The 15,149-nt window shown below is 18.4% G+C and overlaps 4 protein-coding genes across 4 annotated transcripts; all 4 read right to left on the reverse strand.

Annotated features, from left to right (window-relative positions):
- Nucleotides 1-245: 245 nt before the first annotated feature.
- On the reverse strand, nucleotides 246-1,274 carry PGSY75_1326200 (hypothetical protein; the record flags this gene model as incomplete). Its single annotated transcript, XM_018787322.1, has 3 exons — nucleotides 246-319; nucleotides 430-592; nucleotides 714-1,274. The coding sequence occupies 3 exons, from the start codon at nucleotides 1,272-1,274 to the stop codon at nucleotides 246-248; spliced, it is 798 nt and encodes a 265-aa protein (XP_018640064.1).
- A 1,065-nt stretch (nucleotides 1,275-2,339) lies between these two features.
- On the reverse strand, nucleotides 2,340-4,048 carry PGSY75_1326300 (putative RNA-binding protein; the record flags this gene model as incomplete). Its single annotated transcript, XM_018787323.1, has 2 exons — nucleotides 2,340-3,798; nucleotides 3,966-4,048. The coding sequence occupies 2 exons, from the start codon at nucleotides 4,046-4,048 to the stop codon at nucleotides 2,340-2,342; spliced, it is 1,542 nt and encodes a 513-aa protein (XP_018640065.1).
- Nucleotides 4,049-5,278: 1,230 nt separating this feature from the next.
- Nucleotides 5,279-7,926, reverse strand: PGSY75_1326400 (putative translation initiation factor EIF-2B gamma subunit; the record flags this gene model as incomplete). The annotated part of the gene is made up of 10 exons (XM_018787324.1): nucleotides 5,279-5,365; nucleotides 5,564-5,697; nucleotides 5,785-5,854; nucleotides 5,993-6,073; nucleotides 6,239-6,337; nucleotides 6,464-6,582; nucleotides 6,708-6,759; nucleotides 6,848-7,179; nucleotides 7,383-7,443; nucleotides 7,540-7,926. The coding sequence occupies 10 exons, from the start codon at nucleotides 7,924-7,926 to the stop codon at nucleotides 5,279-5,281; spliced, it is 1,422 nt and encodes a 473-aa protein (XP_018640066.1).
- A 1,081-nt stretch (nucleotides 7,927-9,007) lies between these two features.
- On the reverse strand, nucleotides 9,008-15,149 carry PGSY75_1326500 (hypothetical protein; the record flags this gene model as incomplete). The annotated part of the gene is made up of 1 exon (XM_018787325.1): nucleotides 9,008-15,149. A coding segment is annotated over one exon (6,142 nt), but the record flags the coding sequence as incomplete, so codon positions are not given.

Raw genomic sequence — 15,149 nt, forward strand, 5'->3', positions numbered from 1 at the left:
CTTTATAAAACACATCTCTACAAGTAAGAATTAAGAGTAACCTCATCAACAAAATATGGTTGAAGAATAAATTACAGAATTGAAGTTGTATGGAAGTGGTATATGTAAATATATATATATATATATGGGGGGCATAAAATATTTGAAAAAATGTTCCTCCTTTATTTTGTAGAGAGTCATAAAATATGTAAGCCCATATAATATTAACATGTCATTTTCGAAGAAGGAAAAAAATAAAAGTCAAATTAAAAATCTATAAAATCGTCTGAAAAATCATCTACAGATAATTTGAAATCATCAACAAAAAAAGAAAGAAATTCTACAAGAAGAAAAAGAAATTAAATGGTTATAAGGAAAATATATATATATATATATATATATATATATGTATGTATATTTTTTTTTTTTTTTTTTTTTTTATTTTAGAACCATGTATATTCCAAATATATCGCTTTGCATTTTCGCTGTAAAAATTTTGAAGTAAAGAAAAGTTTTTTTTTATATATTCATTTTTTTCAAAAATATTTTGTCTATCTTTGTTATTTTTTATAAAGCTAGACAAATTAAGTATATTTAAATATAGTTCCCACACCTTTGAAATGAAAAAAAATATGTAAATATATTTATATATACATAAAATATTTAATTGTTTTATTTTATTTTATTTTTTATATATTTTATATTTTTTTTTTTTATTTTTTTGATTATTCTACCTCATCGACACAATTACATTCGTTAGAAATAACACCCCTTGAATCCTCCTTTTTATATTCATAAAAATAAAACTCCTCATTTATATATTGTTTATTTAATTCACTGAAATATAAAACATTAATATGAGATATATATTTGATAGTAGTCAAATGCTTTAGAAAAAGAAATATATTTTTTGTATCAATACATTCTAAAAACATTATTGAATATACATTTACAAATAGACAAATCCCTGTTATGATTTGATATTTTTCTTTTATTATATCTATTAAATTTTTATTAATACATTTTTTTTCTTCTATATTATTTGGAATTTTAAAAAGTAATAAAAATCTACTATAATATTTTTCTTCTTTAAATTTCTTTTTGAATACATTAAATAAAGAGATGTTACTTTTCTCTTTTTCACTTTCTAAACTATAGTCTGTTAATATATTTACAAACGTATCTTTTAAATCATTATTATTATTAAATTCTTTGAATAATATATTTTTATTTATAGTAGGCGATTTTTCTTCAGTCTCTTTTTCTGCTAAGGTACCTTTTTTATTCTCATTCATAATTAGAATGGATGTTTACTACCACAAGAAATATTTACACAAGCGTTATGAAAAAATAAAAAATATATATATATATATATATATATATATTATATTATATATAAATAATGTTTAGGGTGTTTTCCTTTGATGTAATATTTTAAAATTATAGGGACAAAAAAAAAAAAATTAAATTATAATAAAATAATAAAAAATAAATAATAAACAAGAAAGAAAAAATAATAATGCTTTCATCATATATTTATTTTTTATTTTGTATATTATTAATCCTCTTGTCATAATGTAAAAACAAACTTTATATAAAATAAATGACATGTATGTGTGCCTGTCTTCTTATCTTTTTACATTTACGATAAAAATATATATATATATATATATATATATTTTAAAAACAAAATGTTTATATGATATATCATATAACATATATATGTTGATTATATTTACGTAATTATAAATTTTATAATTTAACAAATAAAAAAAAAAAAAAAATTATTAAATGTAAGGTAATTATTTATAAGAAGCAAAATATTATAAATTGGGGTAATAAGGATAAAAAAATAAAGATCGATCAAAAAAATTTTTTTTTTTTATTTTTAAAGATATATTTATTTATAATGCTTTCTATAAAGTGTAACAAAATATGAATATAGATATTAGATATGTCATTGAAATTTAAATATTCCTTTCATGCACAATAAATAAATAAATATATATATATATATATATATATATATGTGAATGCATACTTACATCTTTTAAAGTGAAAGCGTTACAATAAAACAAAAAGGGATGTTTAAAAAATATGTTGATTATTTAGCAAACAGTTATTTATGACTGAAAATAAAAAATAAAAAAAAATAAATATATAAGTATATATATATGTATATATAATTGTGTGTATAAACTTATAAATAATAAATATAATAAAATAAAAATATATATATATTTTCCTTTTTTACATTCCCTTTTTTTAAAATATTACATTTTATAAATTGGCCATGTCTCAAAAGTCGTGATATATATATATATATATATATATATATTTTTGAATAAAAAAAAACTAATTCATTGATTATCATATAAATCACGAATGATTGGTTTTACGTATGTATCAAATGTATGTTGATCACATTTATCCATATTTATAAATTTTCCTTCATATTTTCGAGTAGACATATTTTGAATGCTTTTATCAACTGATTCTTCACTTTCAAATTCTATAATAACATCTCCAATATTAAAAGGAGTATTTTCTACATATTTCTGATTTATTAAAATAGCATTAATAATTAATCCTTGGCTATGAAATCCTTCTTTAATATCTTCAACGATAGTTGAATATTCTTCATTGCAAATAGATTCAAGTGAAACAATTTCAATAACTCTTAAGTATTTGGTATGTATATTATCAATATTTGTTAAAGAAGAATGTGAATTATTTTGCATATACAAACTTTGTGGTGGTGCACCTGGAGGTGGTGGAGGTGGTTTATTATATGGATTATTATTATAATTGTGTATATTATTTGTTTTATTATTTATTATATTATTAAAGATATTACTATTACTATTATTATTATTATTATTGTTAATTTTGTTTATATTTTGTAGTAACATATTTTGATTTTGTTTAACAGTATTAGTTGAATAATCATTAGGTCGTGATACTTTTAAAGCCACCCCTTTACATATCATACCATCCATTGTTAAAGCTCTTTCTGTTTCTTCTACAGTTGCAAATTCAACAAAACCATAATTTCCTTTGTCTTTTGCAAACCATACATATAAAACAGGATTTATATTTTCATCATTACAATATTTTCTTTTTTTCATTTCATTCCATACAATCTCTTGAAATGCATTTTCACTCAATCCTAAGTGAAGTGGTAAATTTCCAAAATATAATCTTCTCAATTTTCTTGTTGAATTCATTATAGCTGGATCTAAATGATGTGGATTTGTTTGATTTGTTTTTGCTACCCATTGAAAACCATCCCAAAAAACATTTGTTGTTTCATGACCCTCCATATCAGCTAACCGTTTAAATCCTCCTGCCTTTTTAATACATTCAGCTTGTATCCTTCTTCTTCTTCTTTCTCTTGATCTTGACCTTTCATGAGATGATGTCAAATTTCGGTTTAAATTACTTTGTCTTCTTTTTTTTCTCCTATCATATTTGTCATCTCTTCCTAAACGTTCTTCTCTTATACTTTTTCTTTCTCTATCTCGGTCTCTTTCTCTATCTCTATCTCTTTCTCTATCTCTATCTCTTTCTCTATCTCTGTCTCTATTTCTATCCCTATCTCTTTCTCTATATCGATCCCTTTCTCTTCTCCTTCTTCTATGCTCATCTGAGCTCGATTTATCATTATGTTCGTCGGATGAGGTTTCATATGAATTATTACTATGTGAGTTTTTTCTCCTTCTTACTTTTCTCTCTGTATGTTTTTCTTTAGATTGATAATTGGACGAACTTCTTTTCGCTTGGCTAGAATTGGATCGGCTTCTTTTTTCTTTCTGGTGCCTAAAAGGTGTGATAAGATGAAATGGTATGAAAACATAAGTATATACAAAAAGGGAAAAAATTTATAGATATGAATAAATAAATAAATATATATATATATATATATATATATAATGTTTGTTTCAAATATATTTTTTTTTAATTTTTTGTCTGTGTTATATTCTCACCTTTCTACATCTTCCTTTTTATGCTCAGACCTCCTACTATCTTCATCTGACACATTTTCATCAGAATCTTTGTTTTTTACCATCTTAATATTATAAATGAAATATTAAAAAGAAAAAAATATACAAACACTCAAATAAAAGGATATTATAAAAAAGGAACACTTATATATGGTTTAATAAAAAAAAATTTCTAATAATATGTTTTTTTTGTTTTGTATTAATATAATTTAATATAAATGGGCGCTGTTCATTAGTTGGTTTATATATATATATATATATATATATATAATATTACCTTCATATATTAAAATGTAATTGTATATATTTAATACTTTTATAAATACACTTTTAAAAAGAATAATATTATTTTGTTAAATTGTAAAATGACATATTATGTTATTCAATATATATAATTACAAAATATTTATATATACATATTATATATATATATATATATATATATATATATATGACGTATTTAAAGTGTTAAATATAAAAAAAGTATATTATTTTCTTCTTTCATATTTTTACATTATATTTTTCCAAACTACTTTTTTTTAAAAAGCTTCATATTAAAAATAGTCCCATATATATTTAAATAATTATTATTATATAATATATATATAATACTTACATAACATCTTTATAATATCATCATTTATTATATATAAACATATTATATTTAAACTTCAATTGAAGAATATATTTTTTTATTTTACTTCATATAATTTTTTAAAACATCCTAATTTTATATTTTTGGGATATATAAGTTTAAAAAAATATATATATTTTAATATATATTATAATATATATTTATAAGGACTATATTCAAAATGTTTGTGCTTAAAATATTATATATATATTATATATTATTATATGTATATTCAAAGTTATATATATTTATGAGAAGAAACCTAAGTATATTAATTTTAAAAAGGATAATATACAATATTTTAAAACATCAAAGTAATTTAATATAATAATAAAATAATATAATATAAGTACATAAAAATAATACAATAAACAAATAAATAAATATATATATATTAAAAAATTATAATGATAAAATAATGAAAATTTCTGGTACATATATAAAATCATATATATAATATAAATTATATATAAAGATTTAAAAGATATTTAATAATAATAATATATATTATATATATATATATGTATATATTTTTTTTTTTTTTATATACCTATAATATATTTATTCTTTATGAGAACGGCTTAAAAAAAAAAAAAATTAATAATAAAAAAAAATACATATATATATTATTATATGTAATATGTTATGATATGTTAAAAAATTAAGAAATAAATAATGGTAAGGTTTCCTTTTCGTGTACACTATTTTTTTCAATAACGCTGTTTTCCTTAATAATACAATCAATGAGCTAAATAAAAAAAAATAAACATATATATAATATGTAACATATATAAAATATAATTATATATATATATGTATATATATATAATAGGAAGAGTTAAAAAAAATAATAATATAATATAATGGCTTCATTAAATTCTTAAGAGAACATATATAAATATCCTATATTTACATACATACGTAATAATTTTATATAATTATTTACCTTGCAGTTTTCTTCAATAACAACATTATCACAAATAATTGAATTTTGAATGACACATTTCTCATATATTGTTATATTATCCATTAAGATACTTCTATTTATTGATGAATTTTTTTTTATCTTAACATTTTTACCTAAAAAATGTGAGGATGTTATATATATATATATATATATATATGTGTGTTTATTATATCATTTTGGTAGTACATATATATTATTACCCAAAATTGATTTCTTTAAGAGGATATTTTCTTCATGATCAAAATGGCTACTTATTATGCAATCTTTAAACTGCAGAAAAAAAAAAAAAAATTATATATATATAAATATATATATATATATATATATATATTAATATACGCTTATTACATATTATGATAAATTTTATATTTGATTAAAAAAAAAATTCACTTATTTTTATATATATACCGATTGATTTTTTTCCGTTAGAAGAAAAAAACAATAAGGAGGCAATATGTTTTTCAAATGATCTTGTCTACTAACACAAAACTGAAAGAAAGAGAGAAAAATAAAAAAAATAATAAAATGAGGAAATAAATAAATATATACACACATACATATATATATATATATATATATATATATATATATATATTTATATTTATTTATATTTTAAACATCAACACATGTTTCTCTTATTTATTATTTTTTTACCAATAAGTTCGCTTTAAAAAAATTTGGGATACTATTAATTCGTTGACAAAATCCATTATTTTTTGGTTGTATATAACAGACAACACTCTCTACATTTTCCTATAAAATGAATAAATATAATATGTCATATTATACATTTCATTTGTTAAAATATATATATATATAAATATATATATATATATTTATTTATTTATTTATATGTATATATTTCAAAATTTTCATTACATTATTTATGATGTCCAACATTGGATTTTCTCTTTTGCCTTCCTCAATTTCATCCTCCCCTTCATATTTTTCAATTAATGAATTATACATGTTATATTTAAATTCCCCCTTGGAATATTCTACAAAAAATAAAATAAAATAATAATATAATAAAATAAAATAATAAAATAAAATAATAAAATAGAATAAGAACATAGTTGTATGATATATACAGGTGATGATATAAATTATTATCCTTTCCTACCTGCAGCCTTGGATGTATTTTGAATTTTTACTAAATATGGAATCAAGTCATACTAAAATAAAATAATATATATATGTATGTATATATGTACATATATATATATATATATATATATATATATATATATATATATTTATTACCTTGATACTTGAGAATTTGTTTTTTTTCTGTTCCATTATTTCTAAAACGTAATGCTTAAAAATGTATACATGACTATCTAATAAGTCCGTTTTTAATACAAAATTTTTATGAAATAATAAATTTACTTTACTAATTTTCATCTTTCCATTTTCTTTCATAGATAAAGAATCTTTAATACTAACAACTTTACTATTCTTGTCAATACACACCCATACGTTATTCTCTAGATTTACATATTCGTCTGTTATCTCCTTCTTCTTTTTATCATTACTTGGTTGGTTATTTTCTAACAGTAATATGGCACATATTGCATTCTCCCCTCTAAACAAATCTATGGAATAATAAAAAAAATAAGATAACATATGAATAAAACGAAAATATTATAGGATGTGAGACAAATACATAAAAAATTATGATACACTGTTGGAGAAGCACAACAAGTGAATAAATAAAAATATATAAATATATATATATATATATATATATATATATATGTATGTATATTTTTATTTATTTTATATTTCAGCATATTACTAGCTAAGGAATGAAAATCCACAAATCCGAGAATATCACAATTGACCACAATAAAATCAGACTAAAAGAATAATAAACAAATGTAAATATATATATATATATATAAATTAATACATATAAATAATAATATACTTATAATACATTTCTTTTTATTTACTTTTATTTTATTTTTAATTTGTAATAAACATTGAATGGAACCTATATCTTCATTGTTGTTTGTAGTATATGGTTCGATGTCTATACAATAAATATGTTTTCCTTTCTTATCATCATATTTATAATTATCTTGAAATGTTGTATTAATATAATTAACCATGTCATCATAATATTTACTATTAACAACGATAGTTATATATTTTAATCTCTGTTCAATAATATTTTTTATTATATAATATATCATACATCTATTACATATCTTTATTAATGCCTTACATTTATTATCACATAATTCACTTGCAAAGTGATTTTCATCAAGTGTTAAAATTACCACTTGAAATTCAACGAAGGTACCTGAAAGTACCTTGGGTATATTACAAGTTGACATTTACAAAAAAAAAATTAAAATTAAAAAAAAAAAAAAAATATATATATATATATAAATATCTATATATATATATACATATTCATATTATATGAATATATATTTATGATGTACTCATTTATACATTTATTTTACATATAAAAAAATATTCATCTTAATTTTTATTTAATGTGCTTTTTACATTATAGTTTTCTAAAAAATGATGGAAGCCCCATCTTTTTTTTCCTCAAAAAAAAAAGAATAATATAATAATAATATTATATATATATATAAATATTCTTACAATATAATATATAGAGAGAATTTTATTTCAATGAAAACTTTTTAAAATTATTGCAATATAAATATAAATATATATATATATATATATATTTATATATTATATATATTTTTTTTTTTTTTTCAAAATATATTATTTTATTTTTTCTTTATATTATGTATACATATAAAACTTCAATGAGTAGTTTCTCGCTCTCTTTAATATTATATATATATAATATTAAGTGAACATATATATTATTATATATAATAATATAAAATATACATATTATATTATATATATATATATATATATTTATATTTAAATATTATCCTTTCAATAATATATGGTGATATTATATTTGTTCTTTTTATTTTTTTTTATATTTTTTTTATTTTGTATTCTTCAACATGCATATAAAATAATCAATGTTATATGATATTATATATATATATAATATATATATTATTTAAAAAAAAAGAAAAAAATGTGCCTTGATTTAAAAGAAACGGTTAAAATAATATCATCAATTTAATATTCTTATTTTAAAATATGAAGAATGAATTATAAAACTTAGGAAACATATATATTCCTTCAAATAATTATAAAAAAAAAAAAAAAATACATATAAATAAATAAATAAATAAATAAATAAATATATATATATATATATATATATATATATATATATATATATACCTACATTTTTGTATCCATATTGTATTGTAAATATTTATGTATATTTTTTTATGTGTATATTTCTTCATATATATATATATATATATATTTATATGTATGTATGTTCCTTATTTAAGCATGTAATATTTATGCCAATGATGTATATATAAATATAATAATAAAGAGAAATAAAGATATTATGGAAATTTGTAATAATAAGATAAATATTTTATAAAAATTGAAATGATAGTTGTTAGATTTTACATCCTTTGGATTTTTTGTTTGTTTATTTATTTTTTCATAATCATTATTATTTCTTAAATTATTTTCTTCTATAATTTGATTTTCTTTATGATTATTCATTATTTTTTTTATATTTCTATTTTTAACAATATTATTATAAATTTCTGAATGAATAAAATTTTCATTATAATCTATATCATTATTTTTATTGTTATGTGTAGTTTTATTAATATAATATGAAATAGAAGCCTTAAATGTATTTTGTATATCTTTTCTAAGTTTATATAATTTGTTAGACGTATTATCACTATTAGTTTCTGGGCTATTATTTGTGCTACTTGTTATATTATCATTGTGTTCTCTTAAATGTTGAGTGTAATTATTTGATGAAGGTATATTATTTTTTGTATCTTTATAAATATTTTTTTCATCTTGATAATATATATTAATCTTTTCATTTGATATGTAGTCATCATTTTGTGAATAATTTGTATGTGTATTTTTATTATTATATAAACTAAGATGTTTATTTTGATAAATATTTTTGTCACTTGAATCATATTGTTCATTATGTGTATTACACATATTATATATATCATTATAAACATTGTTATCTTTTTTATCATACATATGTGTATGTTTATAATTATCTTCATTTTTTATTTGCTCATTATTATATTCATTATTTATATTATTATTATTATTATTACCTTCTTTTTCAGATATAAAATAATTATGATTATCATCCTTGATTTTATTAGTTATATCATTTTTTTTATTTTTTGATAGTTCAATTTCATTACTTGGTGTATGTTTCTTATTATGATTCATATCTTTATTTAATATATGATTCTTTTTAAAGGAACCACCACAAAATATATTTTTTAATTTATAAAGGGTGCTATAATTATAGTAATTATTATTATTATTAATAATATTATTATTATTGATAATATTATTATTATTGTTGTTATTATTTGTCGTACTTGTAATATCATCCTTATTTGTCTTGCTTGTTGTTGTGTCCTTATCCATTTTAATAATTTTTAAAAAAATATCATCATTTATATATTTACAGAAATAAATATTATTCACAACTAAACAAAAATTATCATCTAAATCATTTTTATTAATAAACTGCGAATTTTCTTTTATAAATTTATTATATATATAATATAGGATAATAACATCATCTTTTTCATTTTTCATTTCTTTTTCTATGTTGACATTTTTATCTGCATGGTTCATATTTATATCATTTATATTTTTATTTATATTTTTATTTATACTTTTATTTTTATTTATAGTGGATAATTTTTTTTTTTTTATCTTGTCAACAAACTTCTCATAATGCTCATAAAATATTTTCTTGTTCATATTCTTTTCAATGACATTAACAATTTTTGATTTGTCTATATGTAGGATACATAGAGTATATAAAAGTTCTATCAAAAGTATAGAGTTTATTTTATCGATGTTATTACAACAATCTTCTATTAAATTTGTAAATAAGATACGTTCATATGAGTTAAGAATAAAATCATAATTATTATTTTTATTATCATATATATTATAATATTCTTTAATTTTTTTAAAATTTTTTTTTTTATATATATTATTTTTGCACTCATTTTTAATAGAATTTGTAAGATTATTTTGTATATATGAATAAGTATGATTACAATTATTATCTATGTTTGTATTTCTATTATGTTCTTCATTTATTTTTTTATTACAATAAAGATCTTCGCATGGTGTTGAGAAGGGTACTTGTTGTTGTTTATAAGTTGATAAAAAATTATTATTTTTTATAAATTCATCCTGTATATCCTTTTTTATAACATCATTATCTTCAAGGTTGTAATTTTTTATTCTTACACTTTTAATATTTCCATAAACATTTGAACTATTAAATCTCGAATTATGAAGATTAACATTTTTATTTGTTGTATTCTCTTTTTCATGTCTATTTTCTACACTTAGACTTCTATTAGTTGTTCCTTTTTTATAACCATCTACTTGATTTTTATTTTCATCAGGATTTATTTTATAATTTTTTTGGTCTTGTTGTTTTTTTTTATTTATCTGTTCGTAGTGTAAAAAATTATAAGCTAATATTTTAAAAATGATAGAATGGCATATAGGTTTTCTATAAAAATAATATGGATATAATTTCTTTTGTTTATAAAATGTATCTATATCATTTTCATATTGTTTATATTCATTTATAGTCTCTTGAGAAATGTTCATAATATATTTATGTAGTATATTTGGTTCTTTTGTTTTTTTTACATTCATCCAGTATTTATTTATTAGTATCATTTTTTGACAAGCGAAACAACATGATATTGTTATAAAATCACTTAGTGGAATATAATGTAGAATATTTATAATATATTCACTTATATCTTTTAAGAATTCTGCACATGGTACTTCAATCAAACATAAAGACCATAATATATTTACTAATAATACACTTTTGTTTAATTTTTTTATGTTATGTCTAAATACATTTAATATTTTATTAAAAAAATATGGATGCTCATCATTTTTTATATTTAAATATGCTAATACACATAATATGTGAGTACATGTATATAAATTTAAATATTCCAAAATATCATGAAAACATAGAATAATTTTTTCAATATTTTTTTTATGATAATTATTATATAAAATATTTTGATTATATAATGAACATATATATAATAAATGTAAATACATACACATATTTTCATTATTATTATCATTTATATTTAGAATCACATTTTTATTTATATTTATTTCACATTCTTTTATTTCAATTATATTACAATATTGAAAAAGATACATAACACAAAATATGAAATCTTTATCTACATCCATATATTCAATCTCTTTATATAATATTCTTAAAAGATCAATAAAAATTTCGTTCTTTTTTAATACACACAAACTCCAAGATATTTTATATATATCAATTAAACTTATTATTTTCATATCTTTATTAAAAACAAAAAATTTTTTTTTATTATCATATTTATTTGTTATAAAATTGTGATCCTTATCATCAAAATTTTTTTCTAATATATTGTTAGCTATCTCTTCATGTTCAATTTGTATTATTCGTTTATTATAAAAGGTAACAAAAGAGTTGTTATTATTATTACTAATGGAATTCTCATTTTCAACATTCAAATTATGATTATTTTGGTCATTCAAATGGTTTATATCCTTCACATGGTTTATATCATTCACACGGTTTATATCCTCCACACGGTTTATATCATCTCCATTTTTATGTTGTTCACTTTTTTTTTCTTTTTTTTTTTCGTCCTTGTTCTCATCACACAATTCATTATTCTTAATATCATTTTCTTTTATTTGTATGTAATAATATTTATCTGAACTATTATTTATTTTATTTTCTTTAAGTAAGCATGTTTTTAAATTAAGACAATATAAAAATTTATTTAATAGTTCTGCTAATAAATTATCTGATATTTTATTTTCTGTAGAATTATTATTTATGTTAAAATTTAAAAAATATAAAGATAAAGCTAATAAAATATTTATATTTTTAATAGTTATAGGTATATAATTTAAAAATTCTTTTATATATTTATAATAATCTTCATAATTATTAATATTATTTAATTCGTTCATATGTTCTTTATTTATATTTAAATATCCATGTTTAATATGACTAGTATTCATGTTATGCAAGTTGTTTTTTTTATCCTGTTCTCCATCTATATTTTTATTTTTACAATTATAAATATTTATACCTTTATCATAATTATAATTATTATTATTATTATAACATTTCATTTTGTTATCATCTATGTTTGAGTTACTTGTTGTTTTTTTCTTGTCGCTTGAAAAGAAATTATTATTACTATTGATCATGTAACGTTTTTCTACTCTATCATTATATATAATATTTAGTTTGTTATCAGAAAAATATAAAGGAAATAATTTGGCATCTTTATTTTTATCACCACCAATCATATTATTATTATTATTATTATTATTATTATTGTTGTTGTTGTTGTTGTTGTTGTTGATGTTTTCTTTTATTATATCTTCATTTTTCTTACATTCAAAATATCGATTCATATTATTATTGTTAATATCCTCAGATAAATTTTCATTTTCTTTATAATTTTTTTTAGCATATTGCTTATTAATATCATTTAAACTATAATTACTGCGTGTGTTTATTAAATAATCACTATATCCTTCCTTCTTATTTATAATATGTTTGTTGTAGGTTTCATTTATATCATTATTAATATTATTATAATTTGTGTTGTATTTTAAATTATAAGTATTGTTTAGAATTTTATCATCATCATTATTGTTACCATTAGTAATTATTTTATTTGTATTATTTATATAGTCTCCTTTTTTATTATCAACTCTATTAGTATTTATTAATGCTGAAGATATTTGCCTATTTATAGATACATCATTATCTCCTCTTTGTGTCTTACTATTGTTTTTATAATTATATATGTTTGAATATGTGTCTGACGTTTTATTTTTAGATTCTAAGGTAGAGTCACTAGACACGTTTGTAACATCTACCATATTTTTATTATTTGAATCTTTGTAATGAATTACATTATCATCATTTTTTGAATGTAAATCTGAACTATCAAAAACATTTATAAAACATTCTTCATTTTTAATTTTATTAATACTTATATTGAAAATGCTCATATTGTCTTGTTGATAACTTAAAGGCGAATCAATAATTTTGCTAGAATCTGAATAAGTAGATTTTAAATAACTCATATCAAATAAACTATTATCATTTGAATTTCTTGAATGTTCACATCTTTTATTACTTTTATAAATAATGGAATTGTTAATAATTTTATTAGTATCATTTTCAAATGTGTTCATATTATTAATAACAGGTTTATTGTTTTCATTATAATTATAAGTTTGTTTATTTTCACACGTCGTTTCCTTTTTATTATTAAATATACTCATGTTGTTAATTAAATCTACTTCTTTATTTTTTCCTTCTTCATACATAGAATTCATATCAAAAAAAAAAAAGTTATTTCTTTTATATCTATCTTCTTTAAGTTTATTCTTTATAAAAGAATTCTCCGCATATGCAGAAACGCTCATTTTTTTTTTTTTTAAATCTTTCTTCACTAGTATTTCATTTTTTAAGATACTATTTCGTTTGCTCAAATAATGAACATAGTCTTTATTTCGTTGGATTAAATTTTTTTTTTTACCATGACTTTGTGGTTCATATAAATTGCGTCTATCAGAATTACTGCAATTATTAATATTACTAATATTATTAATATTACTAATATTATTATTATTATTATTATTGTTGGTGATGATGCTATTATTATCTTTATTTTGTATATTATTATTCATAGTATATTTTGTTTTGCTCCTTTCAGAGGCATCGTCAAACAGTAATTTATTTGTTATCTCCTTTTTTGTGTCTAATACATATGGTTTGTTCATGCTATATTTAAAATAACTTAAATTATCATCATTTTTTCTAATACTAGTATTGTTTGTGTATTTATTTAATAAATCATCAATAGTATTTACTACATTATTTTTTTCTTGATTTTTTATATAATTATTATATCCTTCCTGTTCTTTGGATTGATAAAATTTCTTCGTCTCTATAGGGTTCATAGAAGTATTACAAGAATTAATTAGTTTAGTTATTTTACTTGTATTTAAAAATAAATTTGTATACATATAATCATTTTTCTTTTCAAAATTTTTTTCTCCAACATAATTTAAATTCATATTTTCATTTTTATTATTCAAATAATATGATGTATTATCATTAGGTATATAATTATTACACTCACTTATATTTTTATTATCATAATAATCATTATTTATATTTATATTATAATTATTTTTATTTATAGTTTTATAACTCACTTTATTCCTTAAATATTTTTCTGCTATTTCTTCTGCAGAATTGTCCTTAGAAATGTTGGTATTTTCATAGGCATTCAGAAAAGAACTATTTCTCTTTTCTTCATTATTATTTAATATATTATTATTA

Source organism: Plasmodium gaboni, chromosome 13 (genome assembly GCF_001602025.1).
Source record: "Plasmodium gaboni strain SY75 chromosome 13, whole genome shotgun sequence".
Classification (NCBI taxonomy): domain Eukaryota; phylum Apicomplexa; class Aconoidasida; order Haemosporida; family Plasmodiidae; genus Plasmodium; species Plasmodium gaboni.